Below are 27,696 nucleotides of genomic sequence, written 5' to 3'. Positions count from 1 at the left end.
GTAATCAGCAAACTTGCTGTTGCTGTTGTTTTTAAGCTGAACCAAAATGATACATAATCATCTGCTATTGAAAAAACACGTTGCTTCACACAGTATGTGGTTTCCCTGCTGTGTCTGACCAACGTCCATAGTCAGACATTTACTAACAAAAAAGTCACGACAAACTGACTTTTTAAGCAGCAAATTCAGGCTGACACAACATCCTCCGTCACTATCCAGCTCTAACGTCATACTGTAGCTGCATAGTTGGAAATATAAATGTATTCTTTATTTGGGGAGTGAAAGATAGATTTGAACAAATGGATAGAGAACGCAAGCACAGTAAGAATGTAAGATAAGCAAATTTTAGTTTGCCGTTTGCTCAGAGTAAGCATCTGCAAAGTTAGCTGATAAAACATTAACAGCTCAAAGATGCTGACAGCAGAACCGCTCGGGCTAACTTAAAAAGACAAAGTGTAGAACTACGTAGGGGAGAAAATGAGCTGAATAAGGCCGTTTTTTTAAAAACTAATTATTTAAATTGTTCAACTGATGACAAAAGAAGTAAGGTTCAGATATTAAAGCTTTACAGACAAGCGTGCCGGCAACATCAACAAGCTACAAAGGGTCATTTTATTTGTTGAGTACTAGCACAGCCGAGTCTGTCCAGTGTCTCATTTAACCTAACGATCCTGTTGCTGGATAATTATCATACATGCAAGCATTAAAACTGCCAGTATTGTACAATGGAGGAGTCCATGTTTGACAGGATATGTTAAAAGACGTGTGCTTTGTTGGGGTGGGGGGGTGGGGGAGCAGAGCTCTAAGCAGTGTGATAGGCCAACTGCTGCTAGGCAGAGCTTTGGCGAGGCTGAAGCTACAAAGCCCATTAGCTGTTTTTTATTTTTTCTCCTTCACTGAACAAAAGCAGGAGTTCCTTGGGTGGCAGCAGGGTCTGGGCTTCACAAAGGAAAGTAAGGTGTTGACATGGCCACGAGACTAACTGTTCCTCTCCCTCGTTGTGTCCACCCTGTAACCCGCCTCACATAGATTCAAACTCATCGATCCGCTGCTTGGTATTACCCTGCCGGATCTGGCGCAGGGTTTTGTACTTGTCTCTGCCTGCCCTGACGTTCTCCGCATGCAGCATGTCGTTCTGCGTTTTCTTGGTGTCGTCCCGAGCCTCGGCCAACTCAGAACTGAGAGCCTGGAAGGAAGAGAGAGACAGAAAACACTGCATCACTGTTCTTCTAAAAGCAAATTTGACCATTTGTTATCTTAAGCTGCTTTTGCACATGTTCTGACAGCACTGAGGACACTCAGGACTTCCTCAAACAATAGCAGCTCCTCTCTCTTCACTGTCAGACGCTTTACGAATGCAGCTTTTACATTAGAGAATATTTAATCATCTTCTATCCTAAAGACTGAATAACACTGAATTATTTGGCAATGCTAGGAAGAGAAATGTCCCAACTTGGCAGCTTTCCCTGAGCTGACAGTATGTGTTGGATTTGTGCTTTGCTCGCATGTCATAACATGCATGACTTTTAAGAGATGTTTCACACAGGAAACCAAGTGTTGTTGCTGTTAACAAGCACCAGACATCAGGATGTCTGAGTGATGTGCTAAATCAGCAACGTGTCAGTGCGTCACCAGCTCCACATTTTCTAGTTAATTAAATTCTTTAATGCGATTTAAACAACTGATCTTAAATCATAAACTATTCACATTCAGCTCAGCCGCACACTGCTGATGCCACAGGTTTAGTTATCCTGCACAAACACAACATTGCACTGGTCAGGTGGGACTGTCATAAGGATAAAATCAGCTCAACACAAACCTTTCTGTGATTGCATGTTCTCAGGAATGTTAAAAGTTGCTTCACACAGTATGTGTTTCCCTTCTTTGCTTAATGAAACTGATGCAGCTGTTGTCTAATGTGTTTTCATGTGTAGACGGTTCAGCTGTTATTATTTCCTTTCCATTCCCCACAGCTGTCCCACCTGTAGTTGTTTCTTGACGCGTTCGTTCTTCTGCGCCTCGGTGATGCGTTCCTCTTCGCTGCGGTGGCTGGTGACTCCGTCGCTGAGCAGCTCTGCGCTCGCCTCGGCGTTCGTTTCATCCTGCTCGTCGTGTTCAGGCGCTGGTGGAGACGTCATAGCCGTCTTCAGCTCCTCCTTAGTCTTTTCCAGGTCTTCTTGTGCTGACAGAGCCTGGAAGAACACGCATGGGTACTTATAGTATAGGAAGATAAAGACATACATACGAAAAGATGCCTGGTTATAAATGGACTCTAAACATTTTAGATCATGAAAATAATCAATTAATAATGTATAATCATTTGTTTTATTGGATATATATCAACTATAGGTAAATGCAGGTGGGTATCGCATGAGATGAAAACAGAAGTGAAAGTAAAGGCACCAGCTGATTCAGACAGAGAGTTCATCTTCATGTTGTTTTGCTTCAGAAATGAAACAGGAGCTGCTCAAATGTTTTGCACATCTGAATAGGACAAGTACGGGTACTGTACATAGCTCGTCTGAATTCATTTCCTGCACTTTAAACAGCACACTACAACAAAATATTACACAGAAAACAAGGCACCTTTTATTGTTTCCTGTTTTACTACACAGAGTCCCCTCTTATAGATACAGAGAGAAAACATGGACAGACAATGTAAAAGCTGCTGATTATGCTGCAGATCAGTCGGTGTCTGTTTACCCAATGATTATAATCTATCACGTTTATGGCTCGTCTTCCCTTTTTCTCTAACCCACTGGAATGTCCAGTTTCCTCTGTCATGACCTCACTAACACAGCCCCCACATCCTGCATTGATCGTGTATTTTTGCATCAGGTAGCATTAGTGTCACTACAAATACTACTGGTCAAATGGCCAGACTACCTTGGGAAGAGGTTTGAGTGACTGTTTAAGTAATTAGTTCAGTGACGTCTCACACCCAGGAAAGAGAAAGCAAAAGCAGAAACTAAGAGACTCTCTTAAAAAGGTGTTACATTACTTTGTGTTGCCATTCTGTGGCTTCATCTTCCTTTTTCCTCTTGGCCTCTTCAAGCAGAGCGATTTTGGCAGTGAACTCCGCTAACTCAGCAGCCTGTCAATGAAGAAATAAGTTACCACACTGAACATGAACATGATGTCTAATGGGAAATCTAAAAGCCAGTTAGCATTAATATGAAACTGACCTAACAACCTGTGCAGTAGAGAAACGTTTGAACGACTTGAACGGACTGTATTAATGTCAGCGTTCTGCAGATATTACTATCATGTGTAAGTCACATCATCACTCTCTCTGGTGAAAAGGTAAACATCAGAGTTGTTCTAATTACTAGGAAGGTAAATTAGTTTTTTGTTGCCACTGTTCTGTTCAAGTGGTATCAACTTCTAGGAACTGCAGTTGTTGTTGAGAGTGTAGGTACCAGTTGTTCCTGGTTCTTCATCTGGTCGGCAGCCTGCTGAGCCAACGCTGCCTTGGCCTCCTCCGCCGTTTGCCTCTCCTTCTCCAGACGCTCTGCCTCCTCCTTCGCTCGCTTCCTCTCTTGCTCCAACTCCAGTGCCCTGCGAGTCTGCTCCTCTAGTTCTGCACAGACATGAAGAAATTAGTTACAGACCTTAATGTCTTAACATCAGGGAGCTCGACAGATGCGAGAAGAAAATCTCCATTAAAATAATTTTCTAATTACTTTCTAGAGCCTCATTTAGAACTGTGAATACACACAAAGATTTGTCATGTGCTTCAGAAATACATGATGCCTCGACATTCCCTCTGCTCGATAATAAGCCCTCCACAGTTTGCATTTGCTTTTTCTTTTGAGGGAACAGTGATCACTGTGTGTGGCATAAACAGAAAAGAGATGTACAGCGGAGGGATGGTTTGAGGCTTCTTTGCTGCCTCTGGACCCGAACATTTTGCTGTTTTGAATAGGACAAATGTATTCCCATAATTTCTTAATAAACTACAAGACGTAATACAACAATAAAACATTTTGACACTATAATGCAGTATGCCGACCTCACTGTGAAGTACAGTACATAATCCAATTTGTACATAAACAAATATAGAATTGACAGGATCTATAATCTGTTCTCTGCATATAGCAAATAAATGATTCAACTTGATTGGATTAAAGTAAATTTGATGTGATGCTCTGTTACAGGTGAAGATAGTATTCATTATTATTATTATTGTTATATTATTATGGGCAGCACTCTTTTGTGAAACACACTGTATGTCGAGTCGGAGCTTGCTGCTGCTGCTGCGGCCTCAGGCTGCTACTCTCTGTGTTGGAGACTCCACTTTATGCAAATTCTTAGAAACAGGAGATATGATATTTGGTTTCACACGAGCAGGCACCCAGGAGCTGTGTGCTTTTCTTGGCTGACTTTTTAATGACATCAGCCACTGCTGTGTAAATTATCTCTCATCAACCTGGGAAGCCAGCTGCAGTGTGTGAACACTGGTGTAGATAGATAGATGCTGTAAAATGCAAATGAGGGGGTACGTGTGTAGAGTTCCTTCAGCTTCATCATTTCAAGTTTTAGCTGTGACTTTTTAGGTTTTGGTGCAAAAACATTCCAGCACAATAAAAGAAACAGTGACAGAGAGATGATAAAACATCATCTCAGTGAGTGTTTCAGATGACTTTACTAAACTCTCGTACCTTTTTGAGCCCTCTGCGTCTGCTCTTCAATCTGCCTCAGCCTTTCGATCAGCTCATCCTTCTCGCGCTCTATCCGCTCCTTTTCCTTCTCCGCAAGCTCGCGCTTCTTCTTCTCGTTCTCGAGCTGCGCTCTGGTGACGAAGTGCAGAAAAAACCATCACACCTGATCTAACGATCAACGGTTATACATCAAACATGTACATCAAAATAGTCAAGAAGAAAACGCTCATGTTGGATCAAGATGTTTTCCAGATGCCATAGAAGCTGTTTTGTTTCATGTTAACGTTCTCTCTAAGTTCCTGCATAACCTCAGATTAATCACAGTAACCTTCTTTAACGCGGCCATGTAAATCAAATATCTATATATACACGGGAGTTTCATGGGAATTTTCTACCATCTAGAATTGGTTATTAAAGACTTAAGATAAATAAACTGGGATGCCAATACAGTCATTGAGTGATTTGTGATTAACAATAAACGCACACACACATACACACTATCCACCCACACATACTGTAGACACAATCAACAAATACAGAAGTGAATGCTACAGACTGAACAGTGACAGCAGCTCACATCTCATCTCACACTGCTACCCATATATGAAATAAGAAAATAAAAAAGAATAAACTTTTATGTTTAATACTCTTTGCACATTAAAGTATGATACTGTTTTTGTACAGTACTTAAAAATATTCACTTCTTTGTCAGAAAAAATAAATAAATACAAATCAGAAAACACAGCTACAACAGTGACGACTTCAGTCCTGCAGATGAATGACATGAGCATAACGTTCCTTGGTGCAGCGTCGCCCCCTGTTGCTCAAAGATTTATTAATGAAATTTCTCTCACAGCATCAGGCAAACATGAAGGTGTGAGATGTTCTCGACCAGCTTAGTCGGTGTGCACTGTACCTCTCCATCTGTTTGTGGTGTTTCTCCTCTCTGGCCTGTGCTTTCATCTGCTGCACCTCGATGGTGTCTGGCTTCCTCCTCCTCATGTACAACTCGTGGTTTCCCATGCATAACGCCAGGATGCGCTTGTTGATCCGCAAACGAGGGGCGTAGAAAACAAAATCCTGGATGCGACAGAGATGGAAATGACAGTGTTAATACACCCTTATACACAAATACATCATCAATCACAATTTATTCCAACACTTACTGGAGCTTTCTTATCGATGGGCTTGATGACAAACTTCTTGTCGTTGAAGGAAATGTTTCGGATTTCACTCCACGGGAAGCCAATCTTTGGTGACAACCTGAAGAAGCATTTTTTATATAATGATTAAATTATTTATTGAGTGATTTATTATTACATTATAATAACATGTTTATGCTTTTAAATGTTCACATTTTGTACACTGGCTGTCAGCATAAAACCAATGAGGAGAATTTTTTTTTTCTGTGATCGGGTTGTTCATCAACTTCGCCAAAAGAGGGCGATATTGTCAAACCAATTAAATCCAGGGTCTTTAAGAGAGCTGAGAAAGTCTGGGCTTATTTTCTGGTACCATTTGTGCTCTAAGCCTAATTAAGTTTAACAACAAACAAGCTTGAAAGTTCAGTGGGATCATTTGAGACTAATTAACATGTTTCCAATTACATCAAACATTTTAATAAATCGCATTGGTGGATTAATTGTGGCATCACCCACACAACTGCACAGGTATATAGTGAGTGTGTGTGTCTTAGTTACTTGTCTTCATGCTCGTAGATGTTGAGCCCCAGGGCGTCGACCCCCAGCCACAGTTCTGTGCCTTTCTTGTTTTTAATTTCAAAGTAGTTCACCCCGTACATCTCCAGATCCTGAGCAATCTTTAAATACTCCATCATCGCATCCTCCCTGCAGACGCGGACGCAAACAGGAAACACACAGACAAACATTCAGGTGTCAAAAGCTGGAAAACGTGATATGCAGTGATTTCTCTCTTCTCTCTCTCACCTCAACATGCTTCTGTGTTCCTCGTGCCAGGTCTGTATTCTGTCCTCCCACTGTTCCTTTGTCAGCTTGTGTTGCTCCAGAACTCTACAGGAACCACACGCAAACAGAAAATGATAATAAGAATAAGAAATACTAACATAATACGTGTCTTCCACAACTTAACCAGGCTTTTGTAAACGCATAAATAAGCAGACGCTTGGCGTCTTTGTGTAGATGTGCTGCACCTTTGTGGCAGTAGTCGGTCGGAGGCCAGATAGCCAGGCTTGTGAAGGTCTTTGTTGTAATCTCCATACTTGGCCTGCACAGCGTAGGAGGCCAGCAGCACGGCTGTCTCTGGGGGACAGTAGTTTTCATCATTCAGAATGGCCTCTTTCACCTGGAGGGAGAACACACACAAACATTTTTTTTTATTATATAAAGGCCCAAAGTGCTGCTTATACTTGAAAAGTAAATAGATGAATAAATTCTGACCTGCAGGAAGAAGAGCTTCTGAGTGATCTCCTGGATGAGCTCCTCAGAAACATCCTCTGGGAAGAACTTTGCTCTGAACTTGAACTGAAGGGGGTTCTCCTTCTTCACATCCTGCTGTGTCACCTGGAGAAAACACACACACACTTTATGTTACTATATGTTAATACTTTATGTTCCAGTGTGTAAACATAGAGAGTGCAGTCATGAGAAAATCATCTGATCAACGTTTCAGATACTTCCACTAGATCATTTTTTTTCAGATCAAAGCCGTTAAAAGTGACAGATATGAGATTTGAATATGAATATGTTGGAGTGGTTGTGTTCAGGGTCTCTCACCTTTTTGTTGAGTTTGAGCCATGTGACGTAGCCTTTACTGTCTGTATACTGCAGACCAAAGAACCAGACCTCCCTCAGACCCACAGTCTTCACCACCTGAAACCAAACACAGGCCTTTCACATTGTGTTTAACATTGTACAGGACATGATGGAAATATCCTCGACACCACCTGAAGCAGGTACACACACACACACACACAACGCTGTTCAAGTGAACAAACTTTTCTAATGAGATCGTGTTCCCTTTCTACTCTCAAACATGATGTGTTACTCACAAACTATCATCCCCTTTACAAAAAGAGTCAATACCTCCCTAAGGGGACACTTACACAGACTCTAATGTGATTTACAAGTCAATACCACAACACTCAGTACCATGTAATTAACTCTTTCTCACGCACAGACACAGAAAGTCAGTCTGAAACAAAAACAGTCTGAAGCACATGAAACCATGTAACACACACAGAAAAACACACTCACACCTCCAGAGAGCGTCTTACATCGTCCCTAAGCTCACCATTCATTGTTTAATGGTTGTGTGTTACAGATCAGTTTGTCATATGTGTCTCTGATTTCATGTTTCCTATTCCAAATCGTTCTGTGAACCGGTGCAGATAACACTGTTACCTCTTCAAATGCATACACAACACTTTGTGTCTGACTTCTTTATGCCACATTCAGTGTGTTCCCATCAACCCACCGTCTCCAAAGTTCCCAATATTTGATCCAACCTTTCTGCAGCTTCAGTATGACTCAATCATGCATTTTACTTTCATGCTAGCAGTCATCCTGTAGCAGTGTCTCTTTTAAAGAGAGGGTATCTGAGTTTTCTATTTACAGCTCATGATGGACATATGAAACTTCGCCTCATCATCCACCAGTGAGGTCTATCATTACTTCTACACCTGTTAGCTCACTCACTTTGCACCTTCTGTCTCTATTCTCCTTCAGTTTGTCCAGTCTGGACAGGATAAGAACTGCCACTAATGTACAGGTTTATTGTTCTGTTTATTTATTATGATTCTTCAGAACAGCTGGAACCCTTAAATCTGCATTACAGCCTATTTTATTACACATTTTATCACGTTGCCATCACTCTTATTCAAGCATGAAACAGATTAAAGTGTGTGCCTCTCTTTTGCATCCCCAGTCCTCTGTCACTCATATGATACGATACATACTCATATAAACAGAACTAAATTACTGCAGGTATACACAGTAAAACCAGCGTTCATGTGCACACACGTGCAGACACACAGCACGGCAGCAGGACTGTGCGCGCACACATCGCTGGGCATTTGACAGCTAGTTGCTATGACGATGCATGGGCACAACAAGCTGAAGCATTCGTATGTGGTGAGTCAGCCTCCGCGTGCGTCTCATAGACAGAAACGAGATGGGAGAGGCAGTGAGACAGGAGAGGAGAAGGTGTGTGAGAGAAGTCCGCTGTAAATCATCTGCATGGAGACATATGTATAGAAGACGGTTCGTTCAATTTCTAGAACATATGTTCTCATTTATAGCTACTGAAGATGTTTAAATATCGCAGAGCTTAATGGAATTTCACTTGCAATACTGGAAATAATGATAAAACTAATCAGCATTGCACAGTTTGTTTCTGCAATTTAAACATTTCTGATCCAAATATTCATGTGGCATCCATTTCCTTGTTCTGCTCTTATTTCCATGTCTTAGCCTACCTGCTACCTTTGGTTCAGGTCTTGCATGTTAGATATTGTTTAGCAGTACAAGTGTTTTTACTGCGCTGCAAACACAACCCCTCTAAGATGAAACTGAAATCAGTCGAAAGAGTTGGCGCTGAGAAAGTAAAGCCACACCTGGGGTCAGGTAGAGGTCAGCACATGTCCTCGGTGTAGAGTGACACTAGTGTGTTTGTATATGAGAGAGAGTGAGAAAGAGAAAATAACGGTCTACACAACAGCAGGTAAACAACAGGTGTGTCTTTGTGGCTGTGTGTAGTTATATTTTTAAATGTAACTTCAAATGACTATATAATAATAAGAATATAACTGTAGCTGAAACTGTGTGTATGTGCACTATACTGTACATACTGTATGTGCAAAAGGTTATTTCTAAATGTGGAGGATCTCAGGAATGGTTCTGAAAAGTCTTGAGCTCTTCAAACAGCAACATGTTATTTTTTCTGTTAGGTCCTGAACATGTCTCTTGCAGGTTTTAAAGCCGTTCTGTGATTTGACCTTTTCCCGAAAACAAAGATTCACTCTTGCAGTCCGTCTTCTTCCTTCTGCGTCACCACAACCTCAACAAACCTTTACAGCCTGACATGAAACAAGGCTGAAAGCTGCCCTTTTACCACTGACACGGTCTCCACACACAGTCGCACTTACACCATCCACCAAACACTTGCATCCACTGTCTCCCAGTTCAGACAAAGACTGCTTTGTGCGTCATCTCTGTCCAGAACCGGTACCGACCCAAACCCAGCCAAGCACCAACTGGCACACAGACATTCATTCTCAGGCACTGGTAATGGATAACAAACACGGTAACAGACTTCACTTTGTACGAACCTCTCTCTTAAAGATTCTGTTTCTATGCAAATAAACAGCAAATGTATTTGTTGAAGGAATAAAGAACTAAATGTATTAATAAAAAGTGAATTACAAGGACCTGGTTGTGTTGGTTTGAAGACGTGTACTGTGCAGGACTTGAATTTTTCTATATTTATGTCAAAACATAAGATTTTTCTAACCTTAACCAAGTGCTGTGAGTGTCTAGATACTGCTAAAAAACTGTAGTGTGGGTACATTTTATTAATACGTTCAAGATCAGCATATACTCAATATGTTAGGAGGGAGCGTCCCCATAGTGTCAGACCATGTTGCATGTTCCTATTCAAAAGAATAAGATTAGCTGCATTTATGATTTAGTCATGCCGGACTAAATCTAAATCTGAATCTGAATCCAACTTCTTTACACACATTTAGCAGCTTTACAATTGTTGGTCCATGCATTGTGTTCCTGGTTTTTTAAAGCTAATAAAAACCATGTACCATGTACGTCGGTGTCTGAGTGTGTGTCTCTTACCTGGTCAAACAGCTGTTTGCCTGTCGTGTTGGGCTGGATGGCAAACTCCAGCTCAGCGTCCATGGTGGTGACGCGCACATTGATCTGCAAAACACACAAATCATAATGTTATAATTGGATTTTATGTGTTTGTGAAATGTCTACAACACAACACAACAATTTTTTTCTTAAATAAAGTTCTCTGGTACCACAGAACAGTGGTGTATGAATTAACACTTCTTCACTGCTGTAACATAAACCAAATAATTCGCTGCCAGCTGAGAGAATTGCACAACTGGCAGCTCTTTATGCTTAGAAGAAATAAATGAAACAAACAAACAAAAAAAAAAAAACGAATCTAAATAGAATTTGTGAACACTGAGTAATACAGACCAACCCAGGTCAATGTGACTCAGATCTCTGTCCTACTAAGAGATGAGGCTCACAATTACTAACTCCTGCACAGCGAGGGCATCTGCTGAATACATGTCAACATGACGCAGCACTGGCTGAATCACAACAGAGCAGCTTCATATATAAAACCTATTAATATTAATTAGATCTGACACAGCCGTGAAAGATGGAGATGTTAAATGTTGAAGACTTAAATCCTGCAATATTAGAGATTTGTACAGATGATCACTACATAAATTAAATTTCTTTCAAATCTTTCATCTACATACAACATTTTGTGTTGCTACATTAAGTAATTGACCTCATTTTCATTGGCTGCAAATGAAACTTCATTATAGTTTTACCAACTTTTGCAGAAGAACCTCACTAAGAAACTCACTATTTTGAATTATTCATAATGTGTTATTGCCACTGGGAAGCTGGTGAGGTGCAGTGGAGTTCTGCTCAGCTGCACAAATAGGAAAACAGTGATGAAGAAAGCTTGTATATGAAACGAGTTCTGCATTCTGGAGGTAGATTTGAGCAAAGAGAAACTTTTTACAGGGCTGCTAAAATGCTAAAAGCAGCTACGTATTAAGAATTGGTATGAGTGCGTTTCTTTTATGAAAAACCACCAGGCTTCGAACTAGCATCAACCAAACCAGCGTCTTACAGCAATCTTTTTAAGACCATGTGTAAAGCAACACAACATCGCTGTGCAGGTGTGAATGTCTGTGGATATCCCTATCGCTTCCTATTGGAGCTGTAACGCGTTAGACTGTGCTGTGGTGTTGTGTGCTGCAGTAAGGAAACACAGCTGCAGTGAAACTGGCACTGGCCTCAAATAACCCTGAGGGGCCAAGCGAGAGAATGAGAGGGAGAGTGAAACAGAAGAGAAGCTGCAACAATGGTACATTAGAAACTTGTAACCTGCCCTAAGGATAAAATGCTGCATCAGTAGGGTGTGTGTTTGGGATTTATATATGTGTGTGTGCATGTATGTGCACTTCAGAAAGAGCGACAGAGACAAAGGCAGAGAGACAGAAAATGCCTGAGGTGAACAGAGTGCATCAGTCATGAGAAACCAGCAGCCAGAAAACACAAGGCTCAGACTGCTCAACTGACCTGGAAAAGAGACACACACACACACACACACACACACTTTGAGAGGACACCGACTAATGCATTGATTAGTCTCTTACATAAGCGTTAACCATCACACCTAACTCCAACCCTGACCTTAATCCTTACCTAAATCCTGAAACCAAGTCCTAACCCTCGGCAGAAAAAGGGCAGAAAGTAAAGACTGATGGAAATATCTTCACTTTCCAAAAATGTCCTAGAAGTTATTGTTTATAAAACTGTAGGTGGTTAACTTTTCTTCAATTAATTAATTGATTAGCCTCTACAGTGGCAAGAAAAAGTATGTGAACCTCTGGAACCTTTTACGCCTTCATTGAGAACCATAAAGACCTCACAGAGTTGAATAATGACCTAAAAACCTAATTGGAGTCAGGTGCATCAAAAAGATGCGTTTAGCATCAAAAGGCATAAGAAGGTCACTGAATATCATCATGAAAACATTCTCCCAGGAGGTGGAGGAAACATTATGATTTGGATGAATAGATGCTATAGAACGACTGAAGAGACGTCCAAAGAATATAACAGAGCTAAAACAGTTCTGCAGGAAGAACGGGCTAAAAATTCCTCCTGAACAATGTGCAGGTCTGATCCACAGCTACAGGAAGCGTCTGGTTGAGGTTATTGGTGCCAAGGGGGGGGTCAACCAGTTACTTTTTCCACTTGCACTATGAGGTTTTTATGGTTGTTCTCAATAAAGATTTGAAAGAGCAGAATTTGTTTTGCTGTTCTTATTTGTTAATACTCTTGACTTAGATGAAGATCAGAAAACATTTTATGACAAATTAATGCAAAAAACATACAATTCTAAAAGGTTCACATACTTTTTCTTGTCACTGTATGTACCAATGGTAAATAGGCATCAAATAACTGTTATTAAGCCATGTCAACTAACTTCAAGATAACTATTTCAATCGCTGATGGTATATTTTAAACCTATTTGTGGTCAATACTGACGTCCTGATATATCTGTGCTGGGAAATAAACAATAAAATTGTTTCTTAAGTATAAGAAGTTGATTGATTTAACTAATTATCTCCAGATGATCAACTCAATTTATTGATAAATTCCAATTTTATAAATCAAAAAAAAAGTGAGTGTTAGTAAATTAGATGTCATGAAACTATGGGAACATAACGATATCGTGGTGATGTGTGTGTGTGTGTGTGTATATTTGTATATATGGAACAACGTGCAGACACAAACGCACAATATGACTTTATTGTGTTTATCAGCCCATGTCATGTGTCTCTGTGCTGTGGCTGATAAGGTTTCCATAGCAGCGCCCTTGTAGCTGATTTTAATGTCATTTTCTAAAAAGCCTCGTGGGCGTCCTAAAGAGGGATTTAAACACTTGACAGGGTGACCTAGAGAGGACTGACCTCCTGAGATAGGAGCTTAACAGTTCAACAGAGAGACAACAGCCAAACAGGAGAAGAGCGAGTGACATCTGTTTTCACTAATTATAGAAAATAACATCATCTGCATGTTGGATAATTAACTCGGCATCAAAGTATCGTTAAAATGGAAAGAATCTCTATATCTACTAAAACCTAGAGACACAGCAGTTCTGCAGGGAGAAGAAGGAAGAACATCAATTTCCTTTGTGCTTTGCTCTTCTCACATTGTCTCCTATTGTCTCTAACAGAAATTGTTTAACTCGCACAGAACGTGTGAGTTATTTTCACTTTCACACAAATTTCTGTGACTGCAGAGGAGCTATTTTCACATGCAAGTATTAGGGGTGTGTGTGGAGCAGAAAGACAGAGATACAGAGAGAGCAACATGTCTTCCAACTGATAGCTGTGAAACGTTAAGCTGATAAAGCAGGATGTCCGCTGACCACAAACCTTTCTGTTACTGTTGACAGATACTGCTAAAACCTTTATCAGTAGCGTGTTCAAGATATAGTGCTCAACATTTTTATTGTACATGCAGAAAACTTTACTTTAATGGTGCAATTGTAGCACTGATAATAATAGTAATGTTGCTAATGATCACTACTTCCTCTCTTTGAGCTGTGACACTCGGCCTTTAGCTTTTCCACGGTGGCAGTACTGCAGCAGGTCTGCTCATATGTAAAGAGGAAAAATGGCCGACGCCTAAAAATAAATTTCCCCTGTTGAAACTGAGTTCAGGTCTGCAGACTGTGGATTCTAAAATATTTATCATGAAGATCTTGACATACTACTTGGTCATGTTTGCACTGGATGTTTTCCAGTGAGCTCCTGAACTTTCTCTGAGCACCAACGTATTATGAAAATGCAGTAAAGGCTGTTAGTTTTCCACTTTGGCACAAGTTTACAGAATCGAGCTGGAAGTACTGTTGGTTTGTTTGAGACTAAGCACAGTTATTTAAACGTCCTGAATCGGCAGCAGAGAAATAAACTAAACATTACTATTTAGACTGAGGTTTGGTGTTTTACATACTGAGAATGCTGTGGCGAAGAGAGAAAAGGGGTTTCTGACTCATACTAAAAAGAATTCAATGAATCCATTCAAGCAGCAACTATGACTACCACCACACAGCATGTCATACTAGAACTTATTAGCACCTACTACAACGATGAAGTGAGAGCCAAAGGGAGCAAACCATCAACACCACTGACTCATTCAAAAACCACCAAGTACAATATTTACTCATCTCCATTGATGTCTTTTGGTGTAACTGTGGTGTACGAACCTCTAATTAATTTTTTATCACTTTAGCCTGGTTGTAATCGGGATGTTATTAATGAAATAAACTAATTAGAAGTGATAAAGTACAATAGCATTAAACACAGTAACAAACACAGTGGCTATTTCTGTTGTAGCCCTTTTTGGTTTTGCAGGATTACATGATGCACATTGGCCCAAAACGCAATCCCACACGCTGCCACAATTAAATGTGAAAGGCACAAAACAACCTGAAATGACTCTTTGTCTTCACAGAATCGGAGCCACAGATCCAGTGAATCTGGAAGAGGCGTATCAGATTATTTTTTAACTCCATTCATGTGCGCAAGGAGCCAAAAGGACGTCAGACGGCTTAACCAGAGGAAGTGTCTAACGTGCTTACTGCCATAAAGCTCGGCCCGGTGAGCATACACTGAAAACATGTCACTTAGTTTTTATTTCAGTAATTTAAATAAAATCATCTAACTATAGGAGCGATGAGAGTTCAGCGAATAAATAAATATATATAAAAGTATATGTTTATGCATGGCTTGTATTAAAGAAGGCGTGTTTCTGTTGCAGAGTATTTAATTTAATTACAAAACATAGAAGTGTTTTAGCTGCGATAATTACTACAACTCGACTCGAGCTGTAATTTGTTGTAAACAAATTCGAGCCAAATCTTTTGCCATGAAGCTCTAGAGGAAAAGAAGAGTGTGTGTGTGTGTGTGTCTCAGTTTAACTGGCTGTTTACCAGCATCCCCCAGTGCCTTCGTGTTATTCATAACGAGTAATGACAGCTCAATAGTAGGCTAGTGTGTACAGGCAAAGGCTGCCCACGCATGGAGTCCACCTGTTGACTTGTATGTGTGTGAGAGAGACTCAGACAGCCATAATTAAAATCTGTTTGTAGCTAAGCTGGTTTACAGAAGCTTTAAAGGGAACTAGGGCCACGCCGTCTTCTTCACCTTTTCTCTTCTCTGCTTTTCATCCCCCTCCACTCTTTCCAGTCATCGACTTAACATTTCCTCTCAGAAACTCTTCAGTCTCCACCTTCACCTGGTTTCCACTGAGAGGTTCCCGCTTCAAAACCCGTTTTCCTCCATCACTCTCCTTCAAAACCACTAGTGCACCTCTCTTTTCTATTCTACCGTCTTTAGCTCCTCTTTATCCTCGTCTGTCTGGAGCACAGGCAGCAAATGTCTCACATTTGAGAAGTAAGAACCAGAAATACATTAACTAAAGATTCTAATAACTCAAGTTAATAACTGATATTATTAATAGTTCAAATTAGATGATCGTTAAAATGCCTACAGTAGGTACCTCGGCACTCATTTGTTTGACGATGTTTTACAATTACAGGCACCTTTTCAGCAAACACAAGAGACATTAAGCAAGCCAGCTCTAGGATAGATAACTGTGACACCACAACTATTGTTGTACAGTCAATTAGCAGTACATACAGTATTTTTAGTGATTGTATTAATAAACATATACAAACTGTGCCGTCAAACGTAGGAGGACAAACATAGCACCTGTTTACTGAACATCTGGTTCCAAACCTATGAACATTAATCTGTCTCTATTGCAGTGTTCTCTATTCTGGTTTCAGGCTTTGGAACCAGGCTCCAGGGATTTTCTCTCATTCACTAAACCACTAAAGAGCACAAGAAATATGTTATGTGATGTATGTGTGTTGGACTGGTGTGAGATCAGGACTCATTCAATTTAGCCAAAGCTGCGGAGAGGCAGTGGGAGCAGCGGTGAACTTCACACCCTCCCTCTAATTAGATTTAGTGACTTGGAAAATTCACATTACAAAAATTAAAATGGGCCTCTGAAATATTTAAACCCTCCAGCACAGGCTTAACCCCCACCCACCCACCCCCAGCGCCACCACCCGGAGGGGCAACATGTGCAAAACGCTGTGATAAATCAATAATGTACGACGTCCCACCGCATCTCACACCCTGGATATGTGTGAGATGCAGCATGGTCCATGCTCACACACGCTAACACACACTCACACACACACACACACACTCACACACACTCACACACACTCACACACACACAGCAAATCAATTTATCTTTTACAACACTCTCCAGCGCCATTTGACCCTCAGGGTTGTGTGTTGAACTGATTTCTTTGTCTTTGTGTTTACTCTTCTCTTCACTTTCCCATGTTGCCTCTCTCCGTCCTTCCCCCTCTCTGAAGCATTATTTACCAATGTGAAGGGGGTCACTCCGTCTAAGCGCTTGTTGGATCATTGAACGATGTCTGAAACATAATCCAACCAACTCTTTCTGAAGCCAACTATCTAACACACACACACACACTCTCTCTATGAATGTTGGCTGTAAGCGTGGTGGCGTCGCTCTGAGAGCTCGTTCACTTCAAAGACATCCTGGCCTTTATCCACGAGTTGAAAAATCCTCACCGGGACAAAGTGGACACTTTCAAAATAGTTTCAACTTCCACTATTTGTTGACTTCTCACTTGCGGTCGACCTCAGTGGAACACGGGGAAAGATAAAACAAACATGAATAATTATCTGTATGCGATATCCAGATCTGTTTCGCTGTGATCCACTTCACAGGAGACATTCCTTCTCATGACCCCGAAAAGGACCTAATGTCAAACCAATTTATTTTTCTTTTGTCTTGATCTCTCCAACACAATACAAGACTTTTTATGTTTTTACTTCAGACCTCGGCTCCAAATACCAAAAGTTCAGAACTACAAACGACATTTACACTCTCTATCCTCTTCATTACTCGATTGTTAGGATGAGGATATCATCCGCTGACACAAACCCCCTGCTCCAAACAACATGAAACAAACCCACAACCCATGCTGTGTTAGTGGTGTGTGTGCACACAAAAACAGTATTAAGACACAGCCCACGGGAGGGTGACGCTCCAGACCAGACTCACTTCTTAATGGCCTGCCCGAGGCTAGCCGTTTCTAAGTGGCCCAACAATACGGGTCCAGTGGGTGGTTTACTTGTTTCACCTGCAAAACTGTGAGTGCGTTTTCCATCCCTGCATTTTGTTCTCCAGTTGCTCTTCATTAGCTACGAGCTGATGGAGAAAAGCTCGTTCATGTGTTGAGCGATTACCAAGCGTGCCTCCAGGGTGTGAAGCTTTAGGTTTTAATCCAATGTGACATTTTAGCATTTTCAACACAGAAACTGCTGGATAATGTCCAGACAAAGCAGTGAAAGGGATGATGTGTTTACTGTCCAACTGCTGGGCTCATTGTCAAAGTATAGCCCAATGTAACCGGAGTGGGACTCCCACAGGAGTGCAGCTAGGGTGTCGTTTTTCTGGACTGTACACGAACAAAGTGCCTGTCACTCAGTCCCCTCCTAAATCCTCTTTTATCTCTCTGTGTGCCTTTTTATATTCCCTACAGCATGTTTCAATAATCTGAGCTTTACTCCTCCAGTCCAACGTTCTCTTCTGCTCCTACTCTTGCAAACTTTTCCCTCCCTGTCCATCCAGCTCTGTCTTTTATCTCCCACCACATCATTTCTAACTATTCCTCCCAACTATTTGATAGGTATTGATTGGTTTGTACTGATTTTAATAAAGATAAATCTTGAATGAATAATGCATGTAACAGTGATTTAAGTGTGCTCCCTCAAGGTTATTTCATAACATAGGACACAAACTGAGAACACTCTTCCTCTGTCTCTTTATTATTTTCCTATGAGCAGTTTCATCTTTTCCTTTTTTCTTATTTCTCTTTCCATTTATATTACATTCTGTTTCACTCTGCCTTCTATCCTCCTGCTACCTTTTCCATCACGTCCTTAGTCTCTTTCCAGGAATTGGATGTGGCCTAATTCCCCATTACTGAGATTGATGGACCAGCGGCTCGGTGCAACTGCTTGCTGGCTGTAGATGACTGTAAGCAGTCGGCATGTACAGGTGGCAGGATTGTAAACACCCTGCGACAACAAGCTCCCAACCCTCACTGTGGTTTTCACTGATCTTTATCTATTTGTTTAGTTGATTACAATTATAATGAAGTATTGAGTTGCTTAAATGAAATAAGGGCAATTCACATGCTGCATGTCAGCTGCAACACATTTAAAATAATAATGTATTTGTATATGTTAAAAGTTCTACTCCAGACTACTACATCGTTTAGGTTGCAGCAGAAATGTAATAGACTGACTATGTCATAAAGCAAAAAATTGTATATTTGTTACACACGCTTATAAATGCTTCAGTTTCAAATTGCTCTGTGACTGAGACGTTTCCTTAACTATTATTCCCACTAGATAATTACTGCATGGATGATTATTTTACAAACAGTTATTTAACCCTAACTGATGCAGCAAGCAGCTTCTCATTTCTTAAACAACTATGTCAGAACTATGTCATCCTGTGGTTGTAAAAAAGATATTAATCTGTTTCAGAAGAGTTAAATTATTGACATGAATCAAGCAAAGAAAACAACTAAGGAGATTGATGAAACTACTGAAACTGGGTTAAGAACTGTCCAATGGAAGAAGGTCATGTGGTCTGATGAGTCCAGATTTACCCTGTTCCAGAGTGATGGGAGCATCAGGGTAAGAAGAGAGGCGGGGTGAAGTGATGCACCCATCATGACTAGTGTTTACTGTACAAGCCTGTGGGGGCAGTGTTATGATCTGGGGTTGCTGCAGTTGGTCAGGTCTAGGTTCAGGTTTATTATGTGCCTGAAGAATGAGGTCAGCTGACTACCTGAATATACTGAATGACCAGGTTATTAATCAATAAATTATTTCTTCCAAGATGACATAGATTGGCCACCACAGAGTCCAGACCTTAACCGCACTGAGAATCTTTAGGATGTGCTGGAGAACACGTTTTGCAGCGGCTCTAATTCTCCCATTATCAACACAAGTTTTGGGTGAAAAATTAATGCAACTCTGGACGGGAATAAATGTTGACATTGCAGAAGCTTGCAGAAGCGATGCCACTGTGAATGTGTGCTGTAATCAAAGCTAAAGGCGAAATATTAGAGTGTGTGACTTGTTTTTTGGACGAGCAGTGTATAATTAAGGCGACACAATAAAGGTACGAACAATCTGAGTGTAATCCTGTTATTTAAGCTGCAGTGCAAACTCGGCCTGTATGTGTCAGACCAACATGAAAGCTTCCACTGTCCTTCAGTCCAAAAATAGTACAGAGAAAGCCCTCTTTGTGTTTGCTCTTTTCAATAGACAGGACGATTCCACAAACTGACCGACTGTTATGCTTCTGGGCGACTGTGTGTGTGCATGTTTTCACAGAACTGCTGCAATATGAACTGCTGCAACACTTGTGACTGGGAGAGCTGATGACAGATTCTGGGCTCCCTTAAAAAACACAGATGTAGCAGGTATGAATGTCGGCACAACTGTTTCATGCTGCACTTTAGCAATAACAAACAATGACTTAATTCTACTAGTCTTTGCTTATTTCTTATCAGTGCCTGAAACCCATCCTGCACGTATACACAACCTCTGTCTAAGCCAGAAACTTTAACCTCCTGAGTACTATTCAGCGAGGGTAAAACCGAAACCATTGTTCAAGTGGCGCACAACAGTTACTGTACCTGTTGTGGTTAAACTGTTGAACTTTACTTCACCCAGTTGAAAGCCTCAGTTCAAACTGTTAGCCTCTATTTTAAAAGGCAGAAATTCTGTCTTGAATGTTATAAAGAAACATTAGTATGTATGAGTGTTGACAACACTCCTATCATGCGACTAGCACTGCTTCAACGTGCTGCAACCAGATGGTCAATTTCCAGTGGGTGAGAGCACATCTGACTCCCTCTGTGTCCTGCATGTGTGAAAGTGCAACTCTGGAAAATGTCTAGACATGATTCTTCTTACGTTGTCTGGAATTCATTTGTGAAAATGGCTTCTTCGCTTGTGGCTTTAATTGGTTTGTGCTGTTCGTCTCGCTAAAGCAAAAGTTTAAACAATTTACCACTGATCATGTTTTACTGGTTTCAATCTGTTAAAATTAAAACTAGTTTGAGGGAGGCTTTGAGCAACTTTAACTGGCACTGACACCAAGTTGTGAATGTGCAGGCAGCTTCATATATCAGTTAGATACTGACCGGTTTGGGCATCTTTCTCCTCTCTCCGCCCGTCCCCTGTTGACGAGAAAACAGAAAGAAGTCGTCCTCCGTCTTCCCTCCTCTCTACAGGGCACCGGTGCCTGAAACACAGAAGCACATGCATCAATGTGCTGGTTTAAGATGAGCAGGTTCTGCGCAGATTTGATCACAGGCGATCAGCTCGTGGTGCATGATGGGCAGTTTTCTGACGTCGCTCATATGTTGGCAGCAATAACCTTGTGAGACCAAGGCGGCCACATGCACAGATGTTTCAGCCCTGAAACTTTAAATATCTGGCAGATCAATAATTAAATGTACATCTTGGGTTTCTATTGACTAATTATTGTTTTTACATTTATAGTTTCATTAGAAAACCGATATGATGACTGTGTGTCTCATTAATTTGTCTTAATATTTGAATTGTATGAAGGTTAAACCAGAAACACACCATCTCATGTGAAGCTTTTTAACACAAACAACAACAGTTTCTGGAAACAGAGAACAAATTAAAATGTGATATATTCAATAATTCAATGACACAAATGAATGATTTTGAGTTAATCCTCCTTTTAAGTTCTACCAGTGTGATATAATGTTAGACGCAGCCTAAACTTTACTGGAATCAGCTGAATCCCGTAGAAACCGTGAAACTGTTATTAAGGAAACACTGCAGCTGCTCCTGAGCTCCACTACTTTGGCTCCTGCTGGAGATGAAGTTAGAGCAGCCAGAAACCCTTTTAAGAAAGACAAATGAGAAATGAAGTGTAGGAGAGAAGAGACAGAAGAAGAATGAGGCCGTTACAGAGAGAATTGGGCAAGTAGCTGAGAGGACAAAAAGAGAACTCCAAAAATAACGACACAGAGCAAAAGAAGGAAAAACCGATCTTCCGCTTTTCTCCTCTGCTCTAATTTTTCTTCTCATGTACGTGATCTCTCTGAGTTTATCCATCACCTACTAGATATTAGTTAGTCACACTAGGGCACTGTGGGTTTATCTGAAACTACTTGTCAGCTAAATGACTTGAATGTAAAATAGAGCGAGCAGTTGGTAGGTGTCCCGTAGGTGCCAGATCTTTGTGATGTGCGAGGCCAAAAATAGACCTTTCTCAAATGTCAGCACAGAGAATGAATCCAGGCCCAATCACGAGCTTAGCCTGAGCGCAGAAACGAAATGAAACCCAAGATTAACTGGAAGATTTTTCACCAACATGCTCACAGTTATGTAACTCTGTAAATTCAGTGTGTTAATATGTCGTCGAAGTGTTGTGCAGTATTGTGGGTGACCTGATGCCATTGAAATATTGCAGTACTACAAAAACCAAATGACTTGTACAATGTGTATTTTCATGTTGGATCTCTGCTCTCGTTAGTTTATGAGCTTGTATCTGTGAAAGTGTGACGACGGGTTTGTGTTTGCTAACTTAACCACAGTGTGTACTTCACAGAAGTTGATGTGGTTTTTTTACACAGATTTTTAACGGCTCTAACACTGTTTCTATTCCCTTTTGAATCCTATTCCAGAGTTAGAATATATACATATATATAATGCACTGGATATTCTTGAGGCACGCTGCAAATTGTACATTCACATCAGAGAGCTTCATAGGTGTGCTTAAAAAAAGTGGCCTAATTCACTCCTGATCCTCTCTTTCACATTAGTCTCCAGAAAAGTCACTTTGAAGTCCCCATAACTGTGGGGCAGGTCCTGCCAATCAGTGCACAGCTCAGTGAGACCTTCCTTCATCACATTACTTCCCTTTTAGGGCCAAACCCTGAAGGTATTTGAGGCCTGGAATTTGTCTTTGTTCAAAATCCACACTCAGGCAATCTGAGCCGTCTCAATCTGATGAACAAAAGCAGCTTAACAAACACAGGACTGTCATTTAATTGTCTTCCATCATTTACTCAGGTATAATATTCACACTATTTCACCAAATATTAATAATATTTAGAGTTGTAGGTCATATAATTATGATAGCAAACACACCAATTAATGTTAAAGCTAAAAAATGTTTCAATCTCTCTCGGCTAATATAGCTGTAATCTAACGTTATCATTGCTGCAATTGATTAATAATGGCAAAAATAACAACTAAAGTAGTGACTGAATGTGGCTGCATTTTTCATTTATTTCACCCAATATTGACCTCCAGCTCATCAGGATAATGAAATGAAACAGCCACTATTCATCCATGACATGCATGCCTGCAGACAAGTGGAGAAACAGAGTTAACATGTACGTCTGTCCAAATACTGTTCAGTTCAGCCAAGTGGACATTTCACGTTCATGAGTACAGGACATTTAAGGACAGACAGATGTACGAACAACCCATAAGGAGCAGTAATAAGCGTAGTTTTCTGCTTCGAGCTCAGAGCTGTGGAGCTCCAGTTCAGTGAAAGTGCTGTGATTCACAGTTTACAGTGAACTCCGGTCAGCACGTTGAATCATCAGGATTTATAATCAATGCACATTTGCAATAAATAAATTGTAACACCTCCCACAGCAGTTGTTTGGCTACAGCCTGGAAAAATAAAAGCAGCACACACACGTCCTAAAAATAGGTTGCAGGTACGAAATTAGTTTCAGCCACACATACGGCTGAACCTTTAGCAGGGAAAGTCCCTCAGCTTAATGCTTTAAATATAAGCGGGTAAGCCTTTTAAAATTGCACGATATGCAGCCTGTGAGTAATCCCGAGTTTATCAGCTGGGTCACCCTGCTCAATTTTCTCTACCTATATATTTATTTCCTTTTAATTAGCAAAACAATGAGTGTGGAGGGGAACAGTGCACTGATGTGAGAAAAGGAAAAGAGAGTCAGGAAGGACATAAGCATTCAAAGCTTGACCCATATACCTGCAGCCAGGAGATAGGTGAAGACACTGAATACTAAAATAATGAATAGACTTAAAGCTGCCTCACAGCTCTTGTTAGAAATCTGCAGCATTGAGTGATAAGGGTGATGTTTCTGCAAGTCAGAAGAAAAGATTTAAAGATCATTTTATATATTCTGGACAAAAATACCTTTTCCACCTTTACGGATCTTATTCTTCTGCACAATTGCTTTCTTTTTCTCTTTGATAGTGGTCGATAACATCAGCATAGATCTCCAATCTGCAATGTGTGTGTTTGCAGGAAACAAAAAACAACAGCACAGAAGTGCTCTGTTTAGCAGCCCACATCCTCGTAAACCTGGATGTACGAGCCTTCGGGGTATGTGTGTCCCTTCATTCAGTGAAACCAGAGAGTTGCTCCCGAGCGGATACAGCTTCCAGGTCACCATTCATGCAGAAAGAAACTCTGCTCCCTGTGTACACTGCAGCCTTTCATCTCTCTCTTGTTTGGTCCAAATCAACGTCAACTGTTGCATTTTACACACACTTTCATAGAAGCTCACGTGCTTCTGTTTTACAGATTCCTCCTCCTCCTCCTCCTCCTCCTCCTCTACATTCCTCTGCCCTTAACGACACTAGAGGATGGAGGGTTAAAGCTCAAATGTGATTTATCATTATCAATTCTGACAAGATTACAGCATAATTATAAATATTATAAATCAACTAAAATAAGCTTAAATGCAAAATAAAAAGCTTTTTGTAGCTATAAAATATCTGTTAGTGAAACTGTTCATGTTAAACTTGTGTCTTGTGCTGATTGAGGGTAAAACATCAGCTGCACGTGCAAGAGATGGCAGGTAAACACACACACACACACACACACACACACACGTTGCAACAGCTGTTGTAACGGCAGGAAACTGAACCAACTGCTTTGCTTGACAACAAGGCTTTACTTGTCCAACATAAGGAGTGTAAGAGGGTCAGTGTTTCCTGACCAGGAAGTGATAAATGAAACCACAAGAACAAACCCTGATGTCGCCGCTTGAAGCGACACATGGATGCTGAAAACTGGCTTTGAGAAACCACAAACATTGCTATCTTGTTTCCAGATCTTTTCCTTTCCATCTCTGTTTAGGAACCTCTTAAAGAGTCCGACTACAGGAGGAAGGTGTAAAGTAATCACCATTACAAATCTTCATCTGATCAGTTTTCAGTGGAATCAATATGGACTTCACTAAACAGCCAGAGGCCAATTTAACAGTTGTTAAAATTAATGGCATCATCACTGCTGTCTGCTCCTGCATGGAGCAGAGATTTAAGATTTTACTTTTCTTTTTTCTCTCTGCTTTAATATTTCATGTCCCCCAGGTGAGTTGTTGTTACAGAAAAAGAAAGTGAAGGAAAAGACGAGGTGGCGAGACACTAAAAGTGAGAGACGGAGCGAGTGTCAGTGAACCTGTCCGTGCTGCTGACAGGGAAACCGAAGGGTTTCCTCCCTGTCACCAACCGATTCTTACAAAGTGCACGTTATCCTATAAGAGGGTTGTAAGTATATAAGTATATGTTACAACCAAATGCACAAGTCATGAGGTTTTAAAATGCATTTAAACAAACCACTGATTTAATGTAAACTACAGGGAAAATTACAAATCAAGCCGTGAATGTTGATGCCCACTGCAGGGCAGAGCAACTTCCTGATTCAACTGTGTCCTACTGTACTTACCACTCATGCACACATGTATTTTTACACTACAACACATCATTTATCATGTTCTCACTTCCACACAGACAATTTCTGGGTATTACAAATAAATAAAAATGAAGCTCCATGGAACTGCATGGAAATGAGTGACTTCAACTGAATTTAAGATTGCATAAGAACCACAGATGAGTCACATCCTCCGTTTTTCATAAGACAACACATTCTTATTCTTCATTCTCTGATATTCAGACACGATAATATTCAACAGGTTGCAAATCAATAGCGCTGCTGAGAGAAATCTAAAACCCGCCGTCAAAGGTATCTCCTGTCATGATGCAGATAGCCTCTTTCTCAAATGAGTTGTAACTTGGTCCCATCAAGGGGGGGTAGCCTTTTGAGTGACAGGTACAATGTCCAATAAAATCAAGTCCCATGCTGCAACGAGGCCAATCAGGGACTCTCCAACTTGTCCGACGCCGCACGGAGCATCTGTTTGTGCCAGATGGAGCTCTAGCGTCATGTGTGGGCGCGCAGCTGTGTCTGTATTCAGGACCAGCGTTTACGCGCAAAAGTTAAACTAGTCCGCCACACGACGTGGTTTCCAGGACGGAGGGTAAACTCAGTCCAACCCGGGGACATGTGGGAGCAGACATCACGCACAGTTAACACGTCCATACGCGCAACAAGTGTCAAAGTGATGTTTGGATGGAGGTTTACGCATATGGGGAAAAATAAATTAATCTGAATTGACCTCAAATGTCTCAGCGCCTCCATAAATAGTCGACTAACAGCTGGAGCCCTGAGCTTCAGTAACAACGTGCCAATTGTGTTTTAGCAGCTGCTACTGAAGTTGGACACATTGTTTCCTCTCGGTTTACGGAAGAGCTGCCGACAGGAGACAACCGCACAATAAACAGTGAAGCGCAACAAAGCTGGTGATGAGAAAAGCGCCCTGAGGCTCGGACCGACACCAGGCTGCAGCCGAACCTACTGTGAAATGGATGATCATCTAATTACCGCGACCCGGTGTGTTGCGTAACATTGAACCTGACACACGGCACCTCGGGTGAAGTGAACCCGCTTTACTCACCCGTCCTCTCGTCCTGAAACGTGCAAGAAGCCGGTAAGAAACGGAGCTGAAGCTAAATGTGCGCCACACCTCGGAGCATGCCGCCTTTAAGCCGCCTCATTAAAAGGTGTGAGCTCTAAACCCAAAGGCTACAGCTCGTTAACGGGCCGCTTAAAACCAAACACCGTTAGCGCGCTGCAGCCCGGACACGAAGAGAAATCCGCCGCTGACCGCGGAGATGAAACTCACCGCCGAGCTGCGCCGAGGATGTGTCCAAGTGTCCCCCCCCTCCAGCCGGCAGCGGGACTTTATATATCCACACAGAGTAAAAATAGCGCGGTTCACCTTCCCGTCCTCGGCGCTGTTTACCGGACACGGTGCGCACCGAGCGTGTGCAGTGACACAGGCTTCAGTGCTGGAGACTTCACCGAGGTGCAGACAGTCAATATGGCTGACGAACTTACCGTACCGAGGCGTGGTGAGCCGAGTCCTGCAGATTCACCCCCCTCCCTCCCTCTTTCACCCCGTGACAAACTCTGCAGAGCAGCGGTAGGTGAACCGGGTCCCAAACCTTCCCATACACAGAGAGGAAACGCATCAGATGGAGTCCATTTTATTTTGAGTGGTTCACCCCTGACACCACGCACAGTGTCTAATGAGGCACTGCAAAGTTTATGCATGTGTCATGGTGCAAAACAGATGATGGGCTGATGTTGTGGTTGGATTTAGAGTTGAACTCATCCAAACAGCCTGCAATAAATAACCTGAAGCAAGATACACTGTGCTGATTGAATTTTATCTGTTTTAATTCCAAGTGGTGGCGAAAATAAAAGCATGTTATAGCTCATGTTGCTGTGAAGTGCATCCACAACAGGAGAACAATCAACATCCATCTCTCTGTTAGTTCTGTCTGAAAATCTCTACAATCATTCACTGATCAACTGCAGAACATTGTGAAATGAAACCACAACGAAAAGAAAGAATCAAAATAGGTCTGTTGGTTTCCTCACAGGACACAGTTGTGGGGAACATATGCTGGTTTAGAGCAATGTTTTTAAAGCATCCATACGCCAACAATACTGTGAGTGAGTGTCAGTGACAGTGGCATTTACAGTACATCAAGCAGCCAGACTAAGCACAGTGAAGCCTGATATTACCATCATTATTTAATAGTGGAGTCACAGTTTTGGTGGCTCGGACTTCATCCTTGATATTTTCTGTACTAATAATAAATAGATTTCCTAAAAGAGGATGTTCAGTAAACACATTGCCTGTGCTCGTCTCTCGAGTTTCCTTCTCCACCTCACCAGGCTGCGCCGCTCATCTCCATCTCCTG

The 27,696-nt window shown here is 41.3% G+C and overlaps 1 protein-coding gene across 3 annotated transcripts; it reads right to left on the bottom strand.

The window, feature by feature from the left end:
• Positions 1 to 41: 41 nt before the first annotated feature.
• Positions 42 to 26,901, bottom strand: LOC113173156 (radixin). 3 transcript variants are annotated; one of them, XM_026376501.1, is made up of 15 exons: positions 26,825 to 26,901; positions 20,754 to 20,854; positions 10,484 to 10,567; positions 7,415 to 7,510; positions 7,079 to 7,201; positions 6,832 to 6,983; positions 6,608 to 6,691; positions 6,362 to 6,508; positions 5,828 to 5,924; positions 5,578 to 5,741; positions 4,662 to 4,792; positions 3,420 to 3,580; positions 3,002 to 3,094; positions 1,983 to 2,192; positions 42 to 1,186 (listed from the first exon to the last, which is right to left on the bottom strand). In XM_026376501.1, exons 2-15 carry the CDS (start codon positions 20,763 to 20,765, stop codon positions 1,022 to 1,024), a joined length of 1,719 nt encoding a protein of 572 aa, XP_026232286.1. In that variant the 5' UTR covers positions 20,766 to 20,854; positions 26,825 to 26,901; the 3' UTR covers positions 42 to 1,021. The 3 variants fall into 3 exon arrangements, with proteins under 3 accessions (XP_026232286.1, XP_026232285.1, XP_026232287.1); XM_026376500.1 differs by lacking the exon at positions 26,825 to 26,901 and adding an exon at positions 26,610 to 26,818; XM_026376502.1 differs by lacking the exon at positions 26,825 to 26,901 and adding an exon at positions 26,706 to 26,818.
• Between the last annotated feature and the right edge of the window lie 795 nt (positions 26,902 to 27,696).

This window comes from Anabas testudineus, chromosome 21, assembly GCF_900324465.2.
Source record: "Anabas testudineus chromosome 21, fAnaTes1.2, whole genome shotgun sequence".
Classification (NCBI taxonomy): Eukaryota; Metazoa; Chordata; class Actinopteri; order Anabantiformes; family Anabantidae; genus Anabas; species Anabas testudineus.
This window is presented reverse-complemented; position numbering and strand designations above follow the sequence as displayed.

Bases quoted from the DNA above. Each gene is read 5' to 3' on its own strand.
- LOC113173156 (XM_026376501.1), bottom strand. The intron at 3,581-4,661 runs GTACGAGAGTTT...ATGTCTGTGCAG, and splicing joins GACGCAGAGGGCTCAAAAAG to AACTAGAGGAGCAGACTCGC. The intron at 3,095-3,419 runs GTACCTACACTC...CTTCATTGACAG, and splicing joins TGAAGAACCAGGAACAACTG to GCTGCTGAGTTAGCGGAGTT.